Source organism: Saccopteryx leptura, chromosome 3, assembly GCF_036850995.1.
Source record: "Saccopteryx leptura isolate mSacLep1 chromosome 3, mSacLep1_pri_phased_curated, whole genome shotgun sequence".
Taxonomy (NCBI): Eukaryota; Metazoa; Chordata; class Mammalia; order Chiroptera; family Emballonuridae; genus Saccopteryx; species Saccopteryx leptura.
In genome coordinates this window covers 209,547,148-209,571,905 of record NC_089505.1, presented here as the reverse complement: position 1 = coordinate 209,571,905, position 24,758 = coordinate 209,547,148, and the positions used below count along the sequence as shown (strand labels likewise).

General features: G+C 44.7%; 1 protein-coding gene across 2 annotated transcripts in view; it reads left to right on the top strand.

Annotated features, from left to right (window-relative positions):
• The window catches only part of HAO2 (hydroxyacid oxidase 2), a 35,557-nt gene extending 11,953 nt beyond the window's left edge, over positions 1–23,604 (top strand). Inside the window, exons 2-8 of one of the 2 annotated variants that reach the window (XM_066377302.1) lie at positions 7,892–8,030; positions 9,654–9,805; positions 11,835–12,118; positions 13,323–13,532; positions 17,022–17,180; positions 17,552–17,621; positions 22,792–23,604. In XM_066377302.1, coding sequence (XP_066233399.1) covers positions 7,892–8,030; positions 9,654–9,805; positions 11,835–12,118; positions 13,323–13,532; positions 17,022–17,180; positions 17,552–17,621; positions 22,792–22,847 — 1,070 coding nt within the window. In that variant the 3' untranslated portion in view covers positions 22,848–23,604. The remainder of the gene's footprint in view (positions 1–7,891; positions 8,031–9,653; positions 9,806–11,834; positions 12,119–13,322; positions 13,533–17,021; positions 17,181–17,551; positions 17,622–22,791) is intronic. The other variant, XM_066377303.1, reaches the window with a different exon arrangement.
• The last annotated feature ends 1,154 nt before the right edge of the window (positions 23,605–24,758 follow it).

Below are 24,758 nucleotides of genomic sequence, written 5' to 3'. Positions count from 1 at the left end.
GCATTACAGGCATACCTCAAGAAGCTAGAAAAAGCTCAAATAAACAACTTGACCCTATATCTAAAAGAACTAGAAAAAGAACAGCAAGTAAATCCCAGAGCTAGTAGAAGGAAGGAAATAATAAAGATCAGAGCAGAAATAAATGACATACAAGCTAAAGAAACAATACAGAGGATCAATGAAACCAGGAGCTAGTTCTTTGAAAAGGTAAACAAGATCGATGAACCTTTAACCAGGCTCACCAAGAAAATAAGAGAGAGGACTCAAATAAATAAAATTAGAAACGAGAGTGGAGAAATAACAACTGACACAACAGAAATACAAAATATTGTAAGAAAATACTATGAAGAACTGTATGCCAAAAAACTAGACAACCTAGATGAAATGGACAAATTCCTTGAAACATATAATCTTCCAAAAATTAATCTGGAAGAATCAGAAAACCTAAACAGATCAATTACAACAAATGAGACTGAAACAGTTATCAAAAAACTCCCAACAAAGAAAAGTCCTGGGCCTGATGGCTTCACAAGTGAATTCTACCAAATATTCAAAGAAGAACAAACTCCTATCCTCCTCAAGCTATTTCAAAAAATTCAAGAGGGAGGAAGACTTTCAAGATACTTTTATGAGGCGAGCATAATTCTGACTCCAAAACCAAGCAATGACAACACAAAGAAAGAAAACTATAGGCCAATATCCCTGATGAATTTAGATGCTAAAATCCTCAACAAAATATTGCAAACCGAATACAGCAATATATGAAAAAAATCATACACCGTGATTAAGTGGGATTTATTCTGGAGAGGCAAGGCTGGTACAATATTTGCAAATCGATCAATGTGATTCATCACATAAACAAAAGGAAGGAGAAAAACCACATGATAATTTCAATAAATGCAGAAAAAGCATTTGATAAAATCCAGCACCCATTCATGATCAAAACTCTCAGCAAAGTGGGAATACAGGGAACATATCTCAACATGATAAAGGCCATCTATGAGAAACCCACAGCCAACATCATACTCAATGGGCAAAAATTAAAAGCAATCCCCTTAAGATCAGGAACAAGGCAGGGGTGCCACCTTTCACCACTCTTATTCAACATAGTTCTGAAAGTCCAAGCCACAGCAATCAGACAAGAAGAAGAAATAAAAGGCATCCAAATTGGAAAAAAAGAAATAAAACTATCATTATTTGCAGATGATATGATATTATATAGAGAAAACCCTAAAGTGTCAGTCAAAAAACTACTAGATCTGATAAATGAATTCAGCAAGGTGGCAGGATATAAAATTAATACTCAGAAATCAGAGGCATTTTTATACACTAACAATAAACAGTCAGAAAGAGAAATTAAGAAATCAATCCCCTTTACCATTGCAACAAAAAAAATTAAGTACCTAGGAATAAATTTAACCAGGGAGATTAAAGACTTGTACTTGGAAAATTATAAAACATTGATAAAAGAAATCAGGGAAGATACAAACAAGTGGAAGCATATACCATGCTCATGGTTAGGAAGAATAAACATCATTAAAATGTCTATATTACCCAAAGCAATTTATAAATTCAATGCAATACCAATTAAAATACCAATGACTTACTTCAAAGATATAGAACACATATTCCAAAAATTTATATGGAACCAAAAGAGAACACGAATAGCTTCAGCAATCTTGAAAAGGAAGAATAAAGTGGGAGGTATCACATTTCCAGATATCAAGTTATACTATAAGGCCATTGTACTCAAAACAGCCTGGTACTGGCATAAGAACAGGCATATAGATCAATGGAACAGAACTGAGATCCCAGAAATAAACCCACACTTTTATGGATACTGATATTTGACAAAGGAGGTAAGAGCATACATTGGAGTAAAGATAGCCTCTTCAACAAATGGTGTTGGGAAAATTGGACAGCTATCTGCAAAAAAATGAAACTAAATCACCAACTTACACCATTCACAAAAATCAACTCAAAATGGATAAAAGAGTTAAATGTAAGCCGTAAAACCATAAGCATCTTAGAAGAAAACATAGGCAATAAGCTCTCTGACATCTTTCGCAGCAATATATTTGCTGATTTATCTCCACGGGCAAGGGAAATAAAAGACAGGATAAACAAATGGGACTATATCAAACTAAAAAGCTTCTGCACAGCTAAAGACAATAAGAACAGAATAAAAAGATAAACTACACAATGGGAGAATATATTTGACAATGCATCTGATAAGGGGTTAATAACCAAAATTTATAAAGAACTTGTAAAACTTAATACCAGAAAGACAAACAATCCAATCCAAAAATGGGCAAAGGAGATGAATAGACACTTCTCCAAAGAGGACATACAGATGGCCAATAGGCATATGAAAAATGCTCAACATCACTAATCATTAGAGAAATGCAAATTAAAACCACAATGAGATATCACCTCACACCAGTCAGAATGGCACTCATCAACAAAACAACACAGAATAAGTGCTGACGAGGATGTGGAGAAAAGGGAACCCTCCTGCACTGCTGGTGGGAATGCAGACTGGTGCAGCCACTGTGGAAAACAATATGGAGATTCCTCAAGAAATTAAAAATCAAACTGCCGCCTGACCAGGCGGTGGCGCAGTGGATAGAGAGTCGGACTGGGATGCAGAGGACCCAGGTTCGAGACTCTGAGGTCGCCAGCTTGAGCGCAGGCTCATCTGGTTAGAGCAAAAGCCCACCAGCTTGAACCCAAGGTCGCTGGCTCCAGCAAGGGGTTACTCGTTCTGCTGAAGGCCCACGGTCAAGGCACACATGAGAAAGCAATCAATGAACAACTAAGGTGTCGCAATGTGCAATGAAAAACTAATGATTGATGCTTCTCATCTCTCTCCGTTCCTGTCTGTCTGTCCCTGTCTATCCCTCTCTCTGACTCACTCTCTGTCTCTATAAAAAAAAAAAAATCAAACTGCCTTTTGACCCAGCTATACCACTGTTAGGAATATACCCCAAGAACACCATAGCACTGTTTCAAAAGAAGAAATGCACCCCCATGTTTATGACAGCATTGTTCACAATAGCAAAGATCTGGAAACAGCCCAAGTGCCCATCAGTGGACTAGTGGATTAAAAAGCTTTGGTAAATATATACTATGGAATACTACTCAGCCATAAGAAATGATGATATCGGATCATTTACAACAACATGGATGGACCTTGATAACATTATACAGAGCGAAATAAGTAAATCAGAAAAAACTAAGAACTACATGATTCCATACATAGGTGGGACATAAACATGAGACTCAGAGACATGGACAAGAGTGTGGGGGTTACAGGGTGGGAGGGAGGAGAGGGAGGGGGTTGAGGGAGGGGAGTGGCACAAAGAAAACCACTTAGAAGGTGACGGAAGACAATTGGATTTTGGGTGATGGGAATGCAGCATAATCAAATGTCAAAATAACCTAAAGCTGTTTTCTCTGAACATATATACCCTGATTTATCAATGTCACCCCCATCAAAATTAATTTTAAAAAAAAGAATTTGTCTCACGGCTAATTCAGGCAGTTAGAAGAATAGTGAATAGCATGAGGATGCTAATTCTGCTTCTCAGGCCACATCCTGCAAAATGGACCCCAATAAAATTGGTGATTTGGCTCCTCTGATTTTGCCAATTGGACTTAAAAAAATAGGTCAGGAATACCCTGAAATGGAACTAACAATACAAGGGCATAAATTTAAAGGACATTTAGATACTGGAGCTGATGTATCTGTTATTGCTAAACTACATTGGCCTCCTTCCTGGCCCACTCATGCAGCAGGCACAGAATTACATGTATAGGGCAGAGTAAATCCCCTCAACAAAGTTCTAGTTTTTTACATTGGGTAGATTAGGAAGGTCATTCTGGATTTTTTAAAACCTTATGTGCTCCCTGGATGGCCAGATAATTTGTGGGGTAGAGATGTTTCCAGGAGCATTGCTTGTCATTTCTAAGTTGTTAGTACTCAGAGGCTTGATCAGGGATTTTTGCCCACTAAGGGACTAGGGAAAGAACAGCGAGGAATTCTCACCCCCACAGAAGTGGCACACAATACCAGAAGGTGTGGCTTAGGATATCAAAATTTAGCATAGGGGCCTTGGTAGCTCCTCCTACCCCAATAATGCATTGTGCAGACCCAATTACTTGGAAATCAGATAATCCTGTATGGGTAAACCAATGGCCCCTTTCTCAGGAGAAACTTAGAGCAGCTGCTCAATTGGCACAAGAGCAGATACAGCTTGGGCACATTGAACCATCTAACAGCCCATGGAATACACTTTCATATTTTGATCTTGTCGCCTCCTTGATTATCAAGGGGCATAGGCGACCCTTACAGCTTATAGGTTTTAAGCCTCAAAATTATTGTTGTTCCTTTTTTCAAAGGATCAACAACAATGGCTCTGGGAAACTTCCACTAAATGGCAAATCGCTTTTGCAAATCAATGGACAACTTTATACTGAAACAGTCAACTTAAAATCAGCTCAAAGACTAGAATTATATGCCATTATCATGGCTTTTCAGCACTTGCCATATTCCTCCTTTAATCTATATACAGACAGCAAATATTTACTTATGGTTGTTTCCACTATAAAGACTACTGTCTTAGGGACAACTGCTGATGAACTATTTCAGCAGTTCCTCCTTCTTCAAAGAATTGTATGTCAACATAGAGCTCCATGTTTTATAGGACATACTCGAGCTCACTCCATGCTCCCTGGAGCTTTAGCACAAGGGAATGCCCTTGTTGATCAAGCTACCCAAAAGAAAATTATTTGGAGCAACCATGACAGATTGAGCAATTCAGTCTCATACTATTCATCACCAGAACGCTGCAGCCCTGTGTAAACAGTTTCAACTTTCTTGGAAAGCAGCACAGCAAATTGGGAAATCCTGTCCAAGGTGTCCTATTCTACAATCTGTCCCTTCACTTGGAGTTAACCCTCAAGGACTCCTACCAGAACAACTTTGGCAGATGGATGTTACTCATACACCTTCATTTGGCAAACATTCCTATGTCCATGTTACAGTGGATACTTATTCTGGATTTATAGTAACCTCTGCCAGAACAGAAGAGGCTGCTAAGCATGTTATAGCTCATTGTCTGTATGCATTTTTCTATTATTAGAGTTCCTAAACTGGTTAAAACTGACAATGCTCCTGCATATGTAGCAAAAGCATTTACTGTATTTTGTCAAACCTTTTGAATTATGGGTATTTCTTACAATCTTTAAAGTCAAGGTATTATTAAAGTGTATCCAGCAAATATTTTAAGGTCAATTTAAAAAAATTTTAAAGGGGGGAATCATATCCTAGAACTCCTATGGGTCTACCATATCATGCTTTTTACTTAAAAATTTTTAAATTTCTTTTGAATGCTGATGAACAGGAAACGTCAAATCTTTTTCTCCTGCAAACTTCTACCTTCTTTTATTAGATCCAGCTAATAACACTGTTTTGTCTTTTTCCAAATAGCTCCAGATATACGGAAAAGGTTTATATAGGTGGATGGGGATCCTCAAACCCCTCAGCGAGATCTTCTGAGCATGGCTTTTAAGGCACCAAGAGGCAGAAAAAGCCCAATAGAGATCAGGTGAACTACCAGCTTTTAGGATATGCCCTTAAAGGCTCCAATGCCCCAAAGGGGTCTCATAGGATTCCATCTGGGTCCTGCTTCAATAGTGAAAAGGAAGGTCATTGAACTGAAGCCTGCCAGGCTTACATGCCTTTGCTGTGAGGAAAAAGGGACACTGGAAGGTAGGCTTCCCCCTCGCTCCTCTAAAGGGAGGGTTCAGTCTCTTCCAGCTCTGCTCCAGCCACCTATGACCTAACCTTGCCCAGAATGCTGGGGTTTGACACTGAAGGCTGAAGGTGCCCAGGGCCGTCAGCTCCATCTATGACACTGTGGATGAGACTAAGGTATTTCTTTCAAGAAGTAGGTAAACTGATTTCATTTGCACAAGGGTCACTTAACTATGTCTTGCCTGAATAGTCAGGTTTTTTATTCTTCCCTCGAAGATCTCTGTTGTGGGTGTTGATAGTCCTATTTTCTGCTGTTTTGTTTAATATATAGTGTTTCCTTTATTCCTCCTACCTCAATGCCCCACTCATATTTCAGGCTGGGACCTACTCCTAATTTAGAGCTCTCTTTCCCCCTTTTGCCAACTTCTATCATGAATTTACCTTTGCCACCTAGCTTGTGTACCCCAAGGTTCTCTTTACTACACCACAGTTGCAGAGCTCCAGGAAAAAGCACTCTGGTCTCATCTCTCCAGGCAGAGAAGAACAGAAGCTCCATATCCACACACGCTGCAGATGGCTTTTCCAGTCTACTTGAATCAGTACCAGCTAGAAGCAGCAGTCATTGGGACTTGGACGTGAGCTGCAAAATATAGAATTGTGACAACAATTACTTTTCCTGGACTCCTGCTCCTTGTGACAGCTCCTAACGGACTTAACTGGGGTTGGGTTGCATTTGCAGGGATTTGGAATGGTGTTGGTGCCAACTTGGACTTGGTGAACATGTTAAGGACACTACTCTTTTATGAATTATTGGCCAAGAGTTTGTTTAAAGGCTTTAATCACTGTAAAAAAAAATAGAAAACTGGATAAAGAAGATGTGGCACATATACACTAGGGTATACTACTCAGCCATAAGAAATGATGACATCAGATCATTTACAACAAAATGGTGGGATCTTTTTTTTTTTTTTTTTTTCATCTTTCTGAAGCTGGAAACGGGGAGAGACAGTCAGACAGACTCCCGCATGCGCCCGACCGGGATCCACCCGGCACGCCCACCATGGGGCGACGCTCTGCCCACCAGGGGGCGATGCTCTGCCCATCCTGGGCGTCGCCATATTGCGACCAGAGCCACTCTAGCGCCTGGGGCAGAGGCCACAGAGCCATCCCCAGCGCCCGGGCCATCTTTGCTCCAATGGAGCCTTGGCTGCGGGAGGGGAAGAGAGAGACAGAGAGGAAAGTGCGGTGGAGGGGTGGAGAAGCAAATGGGCGCTTCTCCTGTGTGCCCTGGCCGGGAATCGAACCCGGGTCCTCCGCACGCTAGGCCGACGCTCTACCGCTGAGCCAACCGGCCAGGGCAGGATCTTGATAACATTATACGGAGTGAAATAAGTAAATCAGAAAAAACAAGAACTGCATGATTCCATACATTGCTGGGACGTAAAAACGAGATTAAGAGACATGGACAAGAGTGAGGTGATTGTGGGGGGGGGAGGAAAGGGGGAGGGGGAGGGCACAAAGAAAACTAGATAGAAGGTGACAGAGGACAATCTGACTTTGGGTGATGGGTATGCAACAGAACTGAATGACAAGATAACCTGGACATGTTTTCTTTGAATATATGTACCCTGATTTATTGATGTCATCCCATTAAAATTAATAAAAATTTATTTATAAAAAAAAGAAAAGAATGTGGGCACCTAATGACAAGAGGCGTGATCAGACTTGCATCTTAGAAAATTCCTGGACAGCTAGATGAAGATGAGTTGTACAATGAAGGCTAAGGGAAAAAGATAAAAATAAATTTTTAAATAATCTTGTAAGAGGTGGTGGGTCCTCAACTAGGTGTGAGGCAGTGGCCTCAGAGATGAGGGGAGAGACATGAGGGAGATTTAGGAGACCAAACAACCAACAGCTGGGATGGGGGCGGGGAGAATTGGGGCATAGTGTACATGACTCCTCGCCCTGCCTGCTGGCCGGTGGGCACCTTTGACAGTACCTCTGCTGTGATAAAGAACACAGGAGGTTAATGATGAATCCGAACAGCTTTGTGCTGCAGCCCCTCCACCTGCTCCTCTCCCTACAAAGTATTCTTCCTGGGTTTGATTGTTGATTTTGGTTTGTCCTTTGAAGGTTCAGAAATGTCCCTGGTGTGTCTGACGGACTTTGAGGCCCATGCACGGGAGCGTCTGTCCAAGTCAACGTGGGATTATATTGAAGGAGGAGCTGGTGAAGGCTTCACCAGAGATGACAACATTGCAGCATTTAAAAAGTTTGGTCTTCTGTATCCTTCCTATTGCTAAAGTCAGGCACACTGGCTCAGAGCTCCTTGGAAGGGAGCAGTCCTCGTTTCTGCCTGCACAGACCACAGAGGACTGTCCTGATCAAGGCTTTTGTGTTGTCATTTTGCGTTTGGGTTTTTTGGGGTTGTCTGGGGAGAGTATGGCTGGAGAGGGGGTTCACCTGAGTGCCTCCACAGAACTAGCACACACGAGTCACCCTCCCTCTGCCTTCAGTAACTTGGCCACCTAAGGAGATAGGACAAGATCCAAAGGTCACCAGCCACCAGCATAGGGAGGAAAAGCCTGCTGGGTGGGCCTAAATTTCCTGAGTTCTTAAACTTCAGGCTTAGAGAACAGAATGTGTGAAAGGAGCAAGGACTCAGGGAGGGAGGAAATATGGACACCTAAGGAGTCCCAGCTGTGAAGAAGATTGACTCAAGGCAGAGGGCTGGACCAGAGCGGGGGGGCAGACCAGGAAGCAGCAGCCCACAGGCCAAGTCCTGCCCACCACCATTTTTTAGATGAGCAAGCCAAGTTCCCCCCCCCCCACCTAAAACAGTTGAAATGACTCAAAAGAAGAATAATTTGTGATACACAAAAATTACATGCAATTCAAATTTTGGTGTCTAGGAGGTAAGTTCCATGGGAACACAGCTATGCTGGGTCACTTACCTATTGTCTATGGCTGCTTTTACATCACAACAGCAGAGCTGAGTAACTGTGACAAAGACAGTGGTCCACAGAGCCCTGGAGAGAGTTCGCTGAGGTCTGGGATAGAGAGGTCAGGAAACACCTGCAAAACGGGATCCAAAGTGAACACGCTGTTCTGTTTCCATACCTGCTCAGCTCTATGCTCAGCCCTTTAACTGCTTTATTTTGTTTTGACTGTTAGGAAATTTGGATTATTACTCCCATTTAGGGATAAAGTTACTGAAGCTATCTGATCAAGTTTGCACAATCAGAATTTCCAGAAAAATCTGTCTCAGCTTGTATATAGGAATAACAATGTTTTATGAAAGACAAGCATTTTTGGACCTTGAGGTCCAAAATGTATTTATTGGCCTTAAAGTGTTTTGTATACTTGTCATTTCCCTACCTTATTCTAAAGCAACATCTAAGTCAAATCTTTAAATGAATTTGCCTCTAGCAAAAAGAATACTGTGATCATTCCTGGGCTTGCCCCTATCAGTGACCTTTCTACTGTAGAGCTGGGTCCTAACCTGAGAGGGCTTCTCATTCCTTCCCCTTCTAGTCCTCATTCTGATGAGTCAGCCAGAGCTTCCAGGTGCCGATAGCGTGGTCCAGGCGGCTCAGCACAGAGACACAGACCGCTGAAGGAGCAAGGCAGCGACTGGGGGGCCCTCACATGCACTGGGAATGCAGAGAAAGCTGGTTCATGTGGAACAGGGATTAGGAGAGGCTTCCTGAACGGCAGGACCTCCAGTTGGTCTATGCTGCCTATTCAGTTCCCAGCCAATGGACCCCCGCCCGAGGTTTCTGGAGACCCATCGGGTCTCAGCCTGTACCAGGGGTCCGTAGGTCCAGCACCAGGCAGGGTCTCCATGCTAAAGAGCAATCCCACCAATAGGAAACCTCTTTATTGTCTAGCACAGAATCCGCCTCCGTCCCCGGTATCTGAAAGATGTGTCGCAGGTGGACACCAGGACCACAATCCAAGGGGAGGAGATCAGTGCCCCCATTGGCATCTCACCTACGGGTTTCCACTGCCTCGCCTGGCCCGATGGAGAGATGAGCACGGCCAGAGGTGCGAGCCAGCCCGGGCTCCCCCCAGCACCCCGTGGTGCCCACGAGTCCTGCCGGCTGGGGCCTGCCCCACGGTTTCTCTAGAGAAGGGGCAAGTTCAGCAAATGGTCCTAATTAAAGGGGGGGGGGGACAGTTCACCTAAGATTGAGAAAATACCCATTTTCTATAATAAAGAGTGGTTAGGGTGGGAAAGAGGCTACCCACCCAGCCATGGCAGAAGAAGGGTGCTGGCCCCCGACTCACACTGTCTGTGGAGAAAGGATGTTCCATGTGGCCCCAGGGGGAGTGGGGAGCTCTCTGACCCCTCCTGGGCTGAACAGATGGTGAGTCTGAGTGTAGGATGAGAAGAGTCGTCACCTCAGGTCCCACCACAGGCCCTGACAGGTGTTTTGTCCAAATGTTCCATCTTCCTCTTGCTCAGCTGGCTTTGTCATCTCATTTGACAGTTTCTTTTGGGGTGTGCCTCCTTCCTAGCTGCCCTCTTCCTCTACCCTGACCCCCACCCCATGAACAATAATAAAGAGAAGGAAAGGGAAAGGGCAAAGCAAGGCTAAAAATATTCTTGTGACTCCTTTGTAATCCACTCGAGCACTAATCCATTGCTGCCAGTTTCCTTGGGGTCTTTTCCTTGGGGACTCCATGCTATAGAAGTCAATGAATCCAGGGGTTCCAGAGCTAAAGTGACATCCACCTGGGTTGGGAACCACGTCCGGCTAGGCGGAAATGTGGACATCCTATATGAATGTGACCACTTCACTAAATCTTCATGGTTGAATGTGCTGTGTTGTTTTTGATTTGGAGCTAAAGAATGGGGCATCACCTGTTGACACCTGTGTAACTAAAAATATTAATTTTTGATCAGGCCAAACACTTTGCCCATGGGTTATAGAATGATTGTGACATTAACCAGTTGGAAAACCCCTCTGAAAATGCACAAAGTAGGAAATGAGAAATGCAGTGTAGCAGCAATGTCACCATCATTGTGACCACCATCAACATCACTGTCACTAGCATTTGTGCAGGATATCACTTTGTAATTCACAAAATTTTTCCATATCTAGAATCTCACTTAATCTCCTGACAACCCTGTAGCAGTGGTATTATTATTTCCCCACTTTAATGATCAGGAAAATAGGGCCCTGGCCGGTTGGCTCAGCGGTAGAGCGTCGGCCTGGCGTGCGGGGGACCCGGGTTCGATTCCCGGCCAGGGCACATAGGAAAAGCACCCATTTGCTTCTCCACCCCCCCCCCTGCTCCTTCCTCTCTGTCTCTCTCTTCCCCTCCCGCAGCCAAGGCTCCATTGGAGCAAAGATGGCCCGGGCGCTGGGGATGGCTCCTTGGCCTCTGCCCCAGGCGCTAGAGTGGCTCTGGTCTCGGCAGAGCGATGCCCCGGAGGGGCAGAGCATCGCCCCCTGGTGGGCAGAGCATCGCCCCTGGTGGGCGTGCCGGGTGGATCCCGGTCGGGCGCATGCGGGAGTCTGTCTGTCTCTCCCCATTTCCAGCTTCAGAAAAATACAAAATAAGTAAAAATAAAATAAAATAAAATAAAATAAAATAAAATAAATAGATCGGGAAATAAGATTTAAGACCACACAGCTAGGTATATGGTAGAAATAACATCCTTCTCACTTTAGACATCATGCTTTGTCCACTACAAACCTCAGCCTTCTCCACTGGAATTACATTTCCTCAACCTCTGCCTGCTTTAATTCTCTTTTGATTCACTGACAAGTTCATGAGAAGCCCATTTTCCTATCTTAAAGCTTCAATATGCCCAGCACAGGCTGGGGCACTAAATAACCTCTCTAGCTGGAACTACTTTAACATGGGGTCCAGGGCTTAGAAGACAAGTTACACAGAGGGGGGCACAGACAGCTGTAGGCTTCCCAGTCTGATCAGATTCTTCTCTCCCTGCCCCACAGGGAGTCAAGCTATGTGTTCACTCCTAGGGCAGGGTGGCCAAAGGCAGGGCAGACTCCTGGGGTCCTCACCCCAGTCCCCAACCTGAGTTGTGTCACTTGCTTTGCAGCTGCCCAAGCTGCCCGTGTCTGCTACATCACCAGCACATATTCCAGCTGTACTCTTGAAGACATTGTGGCTACTGCCCCCAGAGGCTTCCGGTGGTTCCAACTCTACGTGCAGTCAGATCGGCAGCTAAACCAAAAGCTGATTCAGAGGGCAGAATCGCTGGGTTTCAGAGCTCTGGTAGTCACCGTGGATGTGCCCAAAGTTGGCAAAAGGCGACACGATGTTCGAAACCAGATGAACTTCAAGACGAATTTATTGCTGAAGGATCTTCAATCACCGAAGGAGGTAGGAGAGATACCAGATCAAGCATTACAGAAGGCGAATTTCCTTCTCTGGTTCCTCCTTTCTTTCCGCAAGAGTTTGCTGAAGGCCAGACTGTGCCAGACACAGGGGATGCAGCAGGTCAAAGGTCAGGTCCGGGTCCTGCGTACTGCAGCTTCCAGACCGACAGAACAGGAGGCCAGGTGTGCTCACTCCTGGAGCTGTCCAGTCAGTCACCGGGGTGTCCTGGCTGGGCTGAGTGCTGAGAAGCAGGGAAGCAGTAGAGAGGACTCTGCAAGGGTGAGAGTAAACTAAACAAGTTCTTCCACATCTTCTACTTCATGACACACTAGATACACTGACTCTCAGACGGGGATGTTCACAGCCCAGGTGACCAGCTATGGAGTGTAAGCAGCCCAGGCCCCACCCTGCTGCTCTGAAAAACGAGGGGCAGTATCTCTGCACACCTGGACTCATCCATGCGCCAGTGGGGTGCTATGACACATCTGTTTGGAATCTCTGAACTGGATGATGGCAAAGGGCACCTCACCCATTAAAATCTGACAGTCCAATGGGAGGGAGTGCCCCAGAGAAAGTCATGGTGAAGTTGGAATTCCTTGGCTACAGTAGAGACAGTGATAGCAGACGTTTCCATTGACAAATAGCTATGATAGCCAGCCACGAGACTCTCAACAGTTCCACTCATTAAGTCATATGCAACTTGGCCTTGAGGTCTGCATGAATCCTTATCTCAGATTCCAGAAATTTATGGATATTTGGTGCCCGTGGTGAGTCAAAGGCCAATATTGCATAATATCTGATTTAGACTTATTGAAATATTGCTTAGTTCTTATTATCCTGTGCCTATCTCAACCATAATGCATCACAAGGGCCTATCAATGCTTTTGCTTATCCAGTCCACTTACTATAAACTCTCAGTTCTTCTCATGTAGGGCCTGTGTCGTAGCTGTCTTTGTGTTCCCAGATCCTAGCATAGGATTGAACAGGGACACAATTTACGGTTTATGAATAAGCAATTGAAGTATAAATTATTTTTGTTAAAGAAAGGAGCGAGGAGTGTGGCTGATTCTTACAGCTCCTCTTCTCCAGCTTATAAACACTTATTTTCACTTGTTACTCGCTGGCTCTCCAGACGTGCCTCATCTTTGAAATGGATCAAGCTGTCTTGAAGAAATTCGAGATGAAGGTTCTCTTTTATTCCCCACAGAGAAATTCCATGCCCTATCTGCAGATGTCTCCCATTGACTCCTCCTTCTGCTGGAATGATCTCTCCTGGTTGCAGAGCATAACTCAACTGCCCATCATCCTTAAAGGGATCTTGACAAAAGAAGATGCAGCGTTAGCTGTGAAGCACAAAGTCCAAGGCATCATTGTTTCCAACCACGGTGGGAGGCAGCTCGATGACGTGCCTGCTTCTGTAAGTAGGATGACCTCAGAAGGGGGTGTGTTTGTGAATGGGGGTTATATGTCTAGACCAAGGTACTCTGTGCAGTTTGGTCCACACTACCCTCTCTCATACCACATACATTGGTATATACGTGTAAATGTTAAGGACTTGTAATCGTTAATAATAGCCTCGTGTGTGCCAGAATATTTTCCCACTTTACGTATATCATCTCTAAATCTCACAATAATCCTACAAGATGGGTATTATTATTCCAATGTAACAGGCAGGAATCCTGGAGTTAAGAGATGGTATGTAAGTTTTCCAGTTCACACAGCAGTAAGTACTGAAGGTGGGTTTGATAGTAGAGATGTTTCAGAAGCACTGAGGCCCCCTGCCTCCTGGAGGAGTGTTCAGCTGGAGGGTTGCCTGTCTGATGGATTATAACCTCATGTTTTCTCATATGATACAACCCAGAAAGGAACTGTGTATCACATAAGCTAATAAATAACTGTCTTTTACATACAACTTTAAAATGCCCTATGAATCCTTTGCTAAAAAATTATGACACTCTGTACTTTTTCCCATAATGTAAATTTATATTCATTAGAAATGGAGTTTGGGGAAAGAAAATGAAGAGGAGAGAGGCAGGAAAGAACCTCTAAATGGGATAAATTTTTTCTTCTTTTTTTTTTTTTAGATGAGAGGAGGGAGATAGTGAGGCAGATTCCCACATGCACCTGGACTGGGGTCCACACAGCAACCCCATCTGGGGCCAATTCTCGATGCTCGAGTACTGAGCTATTTTTAGAACCTGAGGCTGATGCACTCCAATGGAGCTATCCTCAGTGCCCAGAGCCACCCTCAAACCCATCGAGCCACTAGCAACAGAAGGGGAAGAAGAAGAGAAGAAGGAGGGAGAAAGAAACAGATGGTCACTTCTCCTGTGTGCCCCAACCAGGAATCAAACCCAGGATGTCCATACGCTGGCCAACACTCTATTCACTGAGCCACTGGCCAGAGACCCTTTTTATTTCTTTAAACAAGTCAAGCAGCAATAGAAGAATTGTGAAAATAAGCTTCATGAAAGATTTATCTTGGCCCTGGCCAGTGACTTCTTTCCCCCTTCTTTTCTCCCTCTGTCCCCTTCCCTTCCCACAGTCAGTGGCTCGACTGGTTCCAGCATGGCCTCAGGCACTGAGGATAGCTCGGTTGGTCTGAGCACATAGGTCTCAGGCACTAAAAATAGCTCAGTATTCAAGCATTGGCCCCAGACAGGGTTGCGGGGTAGATTCTGATCAGGGTGCATGCGGGAGTCTGCATCACTATCTCCCCTCCTCTCACCTATAAAATAAATAAATAAAAATAAAAGGGGATTTCCCTGGCCAGTTGGCTCAATGGCAGAGCATCAGCCTGGCGTGCAGGAGTCCTGGGTTCGATTCCCGGCCAGGGCACACAGGAGAAGCGCCCATATGCTTCTCCACCCCTCTCCCTCTCCTTCCTCTCTGTCTCTCTCTTCCCCTCCCACAGCCAAGGCTTCATTGGAGCAAAGTTGGTCTGGGCGCTGAAGATGGCTCCATGGCCTCTGCCTCAGGCACTAGAATGGCTCTGGTTGCAACAGAGCAATGCCCCAGATGGGCAGAGCATCGCCCCCTGGTGGGCATGCCGGGTGGATCCAGGTCGGGCACATACGGGAGTCTGTCTGACTGCCTCCCCGTTTCCAACTTCAGAAAAATACAAAAAAAAATTAAAAAATAAATAATAAATAAATAAAAGGGGAATTTTTTCCTATTAATTTATTTTTTGTCTTTTTATTATATGTGTAAAACATGTGCACTGCAGTTTAAGAATAATATATACAAAGACAAAAGAAAAGATAAAAATTAACCCTGTTTTTACTACTGTCATTAATGTCAATATTTTAGGAATTGTTTTTATCAACTTCATAATGCAAATATAACATTTTAGGTTTAAAAACTTATAATATTTTGTAATTTCTTTATTTCACTTGCAAATATATTAAGGGCATCATATTACATATTTCAGTATACACGGTATGCTTCTCTTATTTTTAACAGTGTGTAGTATGAATGAACAATTTATTATTATTATTATTTTATCATTCACTGAGAGGAGGGGAGGCAGAGACAGACTTCCACATGCGCCCCAACTGGGATCCACCCAGAAATCCCACTAGGGGGTGATGTTCTGCCCATCTGGAGTGCTGCTCTCTCAGTAACCAAGCTCTTCTTAGCGCCTGAAGCAGAAGGCATGGAGTCATCCTCAGTGCCTGACACCAACTCACTCCAATTGAGCCATGCTTGCGGGAGGGGAAGAGAGAGAGAAGGGAGAGGGGAAAGAATGGAGAAGCAGATGAGCACTTCTCCTGTGTGCCCTGACCAGGAATCAAACTCAGGACATCTATATGCCGGGCTGACACTCTACCACTGAGCCAACTAGCCAGGGCCAATTTATTATTTTTTAATTTAATTTTCAATTACAGTTGAAATACAATATTATATTAGTTTCAAGTGTACAGCATAGTGATAAGACATATATGTACCATACAAAGTGATTACCAGCCAAGTCTAGTACCCACCTGACCCCATATATAGTTATTATATTTGTGTGTGTGTGTGTGTGTGTATGTGTGTTTGTGACAGAGACAGAGAGAGACAGAGAGAGAGATGAATAGGGACAGACAGGAAGAAAGATGAGAAGCATCAATTCTTTGTTGCGGCTCCTTTGATTGCTTTCTCAAGTTATTACAATATTACTGACTATATTCCCTATGCTGTACTCTACATCCTTGCCACTACTTTATTTATTTATTTATTTATTTATTTATTTATTTATTATTTAGTGAGAGGAGGGGAGGCAGAGACAGACTCCCACATATGCCCCGATGGGAATCCACCCAATAAGCCCAGTAGGGGGTGACGCTTGCCCATCTGGGGCGTTGTCCCGTTGCAACAGGAGCCATTTTGGGAGCCTGAGGCAGAGGCCATGGAGCCATCTTCAGCACCCAGGGCCAACTTTCTCTAATCAATCCCTGGCCACAGGAGTGAGGGGGGGGGCGAGGAGAGAGAGAGAAAGGGAAGGGGAAGGGGAGGGGTAGAGAATCAGATGAGCGCTTCTCCTGTGTGCCCTGACCAGGAATCAAACCTGGGACATCCACATGCAGGGCCAATACTTCCACTGAGCCAACCAACCAGGGCATGATTACTTTTATAACCAGCAGTTTGTACTTCTTAATCATGAAAAGACTATTTATATAACAAAATTTCTATTGTTGAACACCTGGATCACTTCTAAACTTCCACTATTTCAAACAATGCATCAGTGCCCAGCCTTAAAGCTTCAGCACATTCTCAATGACTTCTGTAAGACAAGTTCCAGGAAACACAAAAGCTGCCCACTTAGACTTCCTAGTCCTTGCCCATGTGGAGGGTGTGCTGCCGCCCCATGATGCCCTAAGAGTCAAAATGGAAATCCTCAGGCCACACAAGTCTCTGCTTTCAGATCGACGCCTTGACAGAGGTGGTGGCGGCTGTGAGAGGGAAGCTGGAAGTGTACTTGGACGGAGGGGTCCGCACAGGCAATGACGTGCTGAAGGCTCTGGCCCTGGGCGCCAAGTGTGTCTTCCTGGGAAGACCAGTCCTTTGGGGTCTGGCCAGCAAGGTGAGACCAGCATGAAAACCAGCCGGAAGACAGCACATTTCTCATTCATTTGCACCCTATTCCGCAGTTCAGCCCCCAAGTTTAACCATGTTCCAAGGAGTTACAGATTCCTGAAGGACGGTGAGTGACACGTGGCCCGCACCTTCGTGCTTCCTGGGCAGCGTGTCACAAATGTTTAAGAGCTCTCACACCCCTTCTTTTCCTCCCTGCGTTTCTATGTTTCCCATGTAGTTCTGGGTTCAGACACCTCATCCTCCCCACCGCATCTCTGAGCACACCTATTGAATAGAATTCATACCTAGCTTCTGGTCACCATGTTCCTTCATCTCTCTCTCTCTCTCTCTCTCTCTCTCTCTCTCTCTCTCTCTCAGGGTGAACATGGTGTTGAAGAAGTTTTGAACATTTTAAAAGATGAGTTCCACACTTCCATGGCCCTTACAGGTGAGTGTGTCTGATGCTTTTCCTGACTTGGAGCTGCCAGTGGGAAGTCTAGGAACAGGAGTGATGCCTCCTCCTTCTAGCCACCTCTTCCCAGCCCAGAGGTGACAGAGGAGACAGCAAGGAAGACATGTCCCAGACAAGATAGATCTTAATCATGAAAGGAAAATGTATATAATAAATGTCCTATTATTGAACATCTGGATTGATTCTAAACATCTACTGTTTTAAACAATACATCAGTGCCCAGCCTTAAAGCTTTAGCACATTTGCAATCATTTCTGTAAGAAAAATTCCAGGAAACACAAAAGCTACCCACTTAGACTTCCTGGTCCTCACCTACATTGATGAGCACTGCTGTCGCATGATTAAGATGTACAAAAGCAAATGCAATTTCACATATGGGAAAGGGGGTTCCGTGTTAGTCCAGATTGTTCAGATCACTTCAGGCTTGTTGGATGTGGTTCTGAGTGTCATTTTAAAGTGATATTCATGGACTGTGAACAGTTGAGAAATTATGTCAAAGAGGAAGTATGGAGGAACTGGGATGAGAGATAGAAACGGGAAGAGAAGGTAGAGAAGGAGAAGCATCAGCTTTCGTAACCACAAACAGGAAGACAGGCATGAATGTCTCAAAGTCACATGGATTTCAGTCAGGAATAAAATTATTATAAAGTAATGCTCATAGGAACCTCTAAGTTTTGTTTTGTTTTGTTTATGGTTTTTAATTTTCCCATTGATTTGAGTGAGAGGAGGGAGAAAGAAAAAGAGAGAGAAGCATCAACTCATTGTTCCACTTAGTCTGTTCCATTTAGTTGTGCACTCATTGGTTGCTTCTCATATGTGCCCCGACCGGAGATCAAACCCACAACCTCGGCACACCAGGACAATGATCTATCCACTGAGCAAGCCAGCCAGGGCCAAAACTTCTACATTTTTAGCAAAGCCTAGAATCCCAGTTATCCTGTAAAATAATGGTTCTCAACTAATGATGGTAACTTTTTCCTCTTCAAGAGCATTTGGGCCTGACCAGGCGGTGGCGCAGTGGATAGAGCGCCGGACTGGGATGCAAAGGACCCAGGTTCGAGACCCCAAGGTCACCAGCTTGAGCAAGGGCTCATCTGGTTTGAGCAAGGCTCACCAGCTTGAGCCCAAGGTCGCTGGCTCGAGCAAGGGGTCACTCGGTCTGCTATAGCCCCCCAGTCAAGGCACATATGAGAAATCAATCAATGAACAACTAAGGAACCACAGCGAAGAATTGATGTTTCTTATCTCTCTCCCTTCCTGTCTGTCTGACTCTCTCTGTCTCTGCCAAAAAAAAAAAGAGAGAGAGAGAGAGAATTTGGTTTTGGGTTTTTAGTTTTCTAATTCTAAGTAACTCAGTTCTAAATTACCCAATGTCACCAAGTTCCTCCCATGAGGGAGGGGAGGGCACAAATGTGAACAGAGTCCAGGGATTCTTCTAGCATTTCTTCATCTTCTGACCAGTACTTCTTTATCTGCGTCCTTGTCAGTGGGCCTCTGTTTTTGGAGTACGGGGCTTAGATACCATCTTGTCTGTAGATCCCCTGGGCCTGGGACACAAAGGTAAATTGCTTGTAGCTCCATCAAGTCACATAGGCCCAATCATGTATCCAACTCCTAGAACAAAACTTCTTACTTGCATTAATCATTAAGCCTATTGGTTATAACTAAAAGCTATTATTAGTTCTCCTTATCAGTATGCTGGTGTCTTTTGCCCCTGGGGGGGGCAGGAAGGAGAGGGGGAGAAGACCTGTGGGTGTCTGAGGTTTCAAGGAGGTTGAGGTGATTGGTCCTGCTCCCAAATTGTTTCTCCTATTCTTATAAAATTATGTCTAAACTTCTCTCTAAAATAGCCTGATGGGGAAATTCTCGAAAACAAAGCTTCATTATTCCACCAAAAGTTAACACTTGACTACTACTGACATGTAAATGACAGCTGGAAACTATTTCTGAGATAGAGAAAGGAGCACCTTTTTAAAGAGACAGGGGGAAAAGAAAGAAAAAACAGGATGATGAGTGCTTTTATGCCTGATGTTTTGTACTCCTCTTCCTTCTAATTGCTCTACAATGAGAATGTATTGTTTTAAATGTATAGAAAAAGTAGTAATCACAACCAAATGTGGGACAGAGAAGAGGGTTCAGGGAGGAAGGGAAAGAACAGGAAGCCCAGGTGAAGGGCATCTTCTATTTAAGAGGTGCTGCCCCAGGGCGGACCCCCAGACTAGTCCCTGCAGAAAGGAGTCTCAGGTTGGGGGACTGTGCTTTTGATGGAACCCAGTGCAATATAAAATCATGGTGTGAAACCCGGGCTTCTGTCATCGGGCCTCCCTGCACAATGCATATAAAACACTGGCACAACACTGGAACCCAGGAGGTCAGTCAGCATGACCTCTCTCTCCTCATTGCCCTGGGAATGTGGAAATGTGGGCTGTTTTCCCCTGACCTCCCTGTGACATCATAGCCCCAGGAAGAGAACCCTATGAGCACCGCAGCTGAAAAAAAGAACATTTTAAAAGTAATGTTTTTCCAACTCTGAGACCAGTGACTGAAATTTTTATATTGATAAAAATGTAAAAAAATGATTTGTCTTGGAAAACAAAAATGTCCATATAAATCACATCAACACAGGCTACAGAGACCTAAATTTGCATCCCTTATGGATGTAAGAACATCCAAAGCTGTAGAGAAATTTTACAAAAGTTTATTTAAGCCAAAAAGAGGATAGCCCTGGACACAGAGAAAGACATGTTTCAACAGAGACACAAGCTTCATCAGAGATGAATGCTTCCAAGAACGGACTGTTTGCAGCTTTTTTTATGGAACTGGAATTAAGAAAAAGGTTACAGGCAGATGAGAAAGCAAGGCAGGGATTGGGTTATAGGGTGCTAACACAGTCTGTTCTTTAGAGCAGGGGTCCCCAAACTACGGCCCGCGAGCCACATGCGGCCCCCTGAGGCCATTTATCCGCCCCGACGCACTTCCGGAAGGGGCACCTCTTTCATTGGTGGTCAGTGAGAGGAGCACATTGACCATCTCATTAGCCAAAAGCAGGTCCATAGTTCCCATTGAAATACTGGTCAGTTTGTTGATTTAAATTTACTTGTTCTTTATTTTAAATATTGTATTTGTTCCTGGGTTTTTTTTTGTTTTGTTTTGTTTTGTTTTACTTTAAAATAAGATATGTGCAGTATACATAGGGATTTGTTCATAGTTTTTTTTATAGTCCGGCCCTCCAACGGTCTGAGGGACAGTGAACTGGCCCCCTGTGTAAAAAGTTTGGGGACCCCTGCTTTAGAGCATGATTACTTCTGAAAAGAGGCCTTGAGGCTTTTGAAAGGTGCATTAACTGACCGACAGGAACAACGGGCCAGGCTTGCTTAAGGCAGAGGTAAACCTTTGCTACCAGAAAAGGGACTTGGCCCTTTGGGTCTGCCTAGGGCCAGCCAGTAGTGTGTAGCTTCCTGACTTTATGCAGGAAAGATTTCACAACACGAGTCCAGGTGATTCTTAGAGTAAGTTTATTAGAGCTGGGGACAGTGAAACAGGAAGGGTCTAAGACAGGAGGCAACAGGAGAGCCCAGGTGGGGCTGCCCTGGCTCCCTGGGAAGTCAGAGAAAAGAGGCCTTGGGACAGGTGCAGGGGCTCAGCCCAGGATGAGCTGCTGCTGCCCGCTGCTCCTGCTCGCTGCTCCCTTGGTTACAAGTATTGTGGGGACCCTTACAGTTTGGGAGCTGCACACCAGTCTAGGAAGAAGAGGGGAAGGGGAAAGGAAAGGCAGGGATGTGCTCCCAGGAGAGAGACAGCCCTGCGTCCTTTCTTTTGAGGGTTTTTTTAAAGGCTGGGAGTTTAGGGGAGGATTTCAATAAAATGTTCATCAGCTTTTCCAGATGCACCATTCCTGGGGTCGTCTACCTGGGCCTGGAGCTAAAATACAACTGAGGCCCAGATGTTACCTCTAGAGAGGTGACCTTCTGTATCTGGCTGTAAATTGCTTGGCCAGTGTGTTCAGCTTCTTCAGTTTCCCCATTCCACTTGCAACGGAATTTTCCTAGCTTCTTACTATCCTGCCACACATTACTAAAGAAGTTATATGCCTGGGGTTTGATGACCCACCATGTGCCCAGTTAAGAATTTATAATCAGATCACACTGTGAGGTTACTTTCCATTAAACCCCCCTTTTGGGGGGTTTAAATACTATTCTCCCTACAATACATAAGCAAAGATTCAACCTGGGTGTCTCTGCTCCTTGAGCAGGGCTGCCTGCTTTGAAGCCACTGTTCTCTGCGGTTGGAAACTGGGCTCTCAAGATTGGTCTCAATTCTGAAGAGAGCGACCCATGGCTCCAAACACTTCTGCTGAATTAGTGCAATTTACGGATTATTGAAACCTGCTGTTTCTGTCCATTGCAATCATCCCAGACATGAAAATGCTCTTTCCTCTGCTCCCATTTTTAGGAAATAAGCCTCTTTTCAGTTATAATTTTGTGACTAACATTGTTTGCAAGGTGAAGGTGCACACATCAGAGATGTAGGAAGAACTTCTAAGCAGACATTATACGGCCTGTGATTAAACTCTAGCAGCCTTCTCACCATCGGGGACAGCTCACTGTTTCCTCAAGCTCCCAGTTCTCCCTCTTTACTTCTTATCACAGGTTACTCTCTCCAGTCCCTGGGCCTTCTCTCAGCTAGGTCCTAAAACTGCATTTGAATTGAGACTGCAATTTGAATCATTACAGAAGAGGCTTCATTTGTCAGAGCTTCTCCTTAGAAGGCAGTTGCTACATGGCATCCTCACTGAGTCATTTCCTCCTTGACAGATTATGTCCTACACTTCTGAGCCTTATCAGGATTTAGATAAAGGTCAAGGGTATCTATTGCACACATGAATTGCTTAGGAAATGCTGAAATGTTGCTTTTACATTTTTATCATGCCATTTTGACACAGCTGTCAAAATAAGACCGGAGTACAGGCTTCCAAAATAATCCCCAATGCGATCAGAATGATGTCATTCATCCTGGATGCATAATATTTTCAGTGGGTAAGAACCAGGGCCAGGCTGGGGCTATTTCCCATTGGCTCATCCAGACCTATGATGGAGCGGGTTTCCGGTGCTTCTGAGAAAGCTTTCTAAATGCATTGTTCTTTTAGGCTGCCGGTCGGTTCCAGAGATCAGTCGGGATCTGATCCAGTTTCCCAGGTTGTGAAGAAAGAGCTGATGATGGGACTGCTGGTGCAGTCACAGGAAGAAGACAGTCAGAGCATTCACAGTGTGCGCTGCCACCCTGCCCGGGCCCCATCCAATCCAGCATCTCAACCACTTCACCCCTGTGCTCCCAGCCCAAACCCTCACCTTCCTCAGCGTGCCATGCTTGTCTGCCTCACTGCTTTTCAGATGCTGTTCCCATGCCTGAAATCCTCCCTGAAAGAAAAAGGTGGACCAATGATGACTGCATAGCTAGTGAATGAAATTCTTGTATATCCTCTATATCTCTATGAAACATCCATGGACATTTGCATGCTGGACAGAAGAGCTATACATAGAAAATATCTCCCAACAAAAATCATATTTCTGTCTGTAGAGAATAAGACACAGGCTCCGGAGCCATACAGACAAGCAATTAAGAGTCAGGACTGCTACTGCCAAACTGGGTGACTTGAGGAAGTTTTTCACTATTTCTGTGTTTTCTTGTCTTCGCCTATCAAATGAGAATTCTGTTATCAAACTCTCTAGGTTGGGAGAAAGATTAAATGAGATAATGTTTGTAAAGTTCATAGCACAAAGCTCAGCACCTAGAAATTCAAGAACAAGTAGCTTTTATTACTGTTGTCGGGAAAGTTCCTATTCTTCTCTGAAGACCTTGTTCAAATGTTACTTATTCTTACCTTGGCTATTCACTCAGTGCTCCCTACTGTACTGTGCACATCCCACTATTACAACCGTTATCACATGTGTTATATTTACTTATTTGCATGTTTCTTTCTACAAAGAGACTGTACATGATTTGTGGGAGGGAGGGAAAAAGGGAGGGAGGCAGGGAGGGACTGAAGATAACTGATGAAAAGAGAGATGGAAAAATGAATAGGATCTGGCCGGTTGGCTCAGTGGTAGAGCGTCAGCCTGGCATGTGGATGTCCCAGGTACGATTCCCAGTCAGGGCCCACAGGAGAAGTGCCCATCTGCTTCTCCATCCCACCCTTTCTCTCTCTTTTTTTCTTCCCCTCCCACAGCCATGGCTCAATTGGTTTGAGCGCATCTTCCTGGGCACTGAGAATGGCTCTGTGGAGCCTCAGCCTCAGGCACTAAGAATATCTCAGTTGCAAGCATGGCCCCAGATGGGCAGAGCATCAGCCCCAGACAGGGATTGCTGTGTGGATCCCAGTTGGGGGTGCATGTGGGAGTCTGTCTCTCTATCTTTCCTCCTATCACTTGGAAAGAAAATAAAAATAAAAATTAATAGGGTCTGGCCCTGGCCGGTTGGCTCAGCGGTAGAGCATCGGCCTGGCATGCGGGGGACCCGGGTTCAATTCTCGGCCAGGGCACACAGGAGAAGCACCCAGTTGCTTCTCCACCCCCCCCCTCCTTCCTCTCTGTCTCTCTCTTCCCCTCCCGCAGCCAAGGCTCCATTGGAGCAAAGATGGCCCGGGCGCTGGGGATGGCTCCTTGGCCTCTGCCCCAGGCTCTAGAGTGGCTCTGGTCGTGGCAGAGCGACCCCCCCCCCAAGGGGCAGAGCATCGCCCCCTGGTGGGCAGAGCATCGCCCCTGGTGGGCGTGCCGGGTAGATCCCGGTCGGGCGCATGCGGGAGTCTGTCTGACTGTCTCTCCCCATTTCCAGCTTCAGAAAAATACAAAAAAAATAAAAAATAAAAAAAATTAATAGGGTCTCTACCAGAGTAAAAGCTTCCCAGACCAGTAGTTAGTGGAAATAGACTCTAGAGCAGGGGCACCCAGCTGACTAGGATCTGACACTTGAAGACAGCAAGAAAGTTAAAGATAGAAATCAATGTCCTAAACAGGCAACCTCTACTGGTTTCCATTGTTATATTCTTGCTCCTTTTTACATTCTGTCCTCTATTACAACCAGAGAGGGTTGTGTTTTTTTAAGGTACAAGCAAAT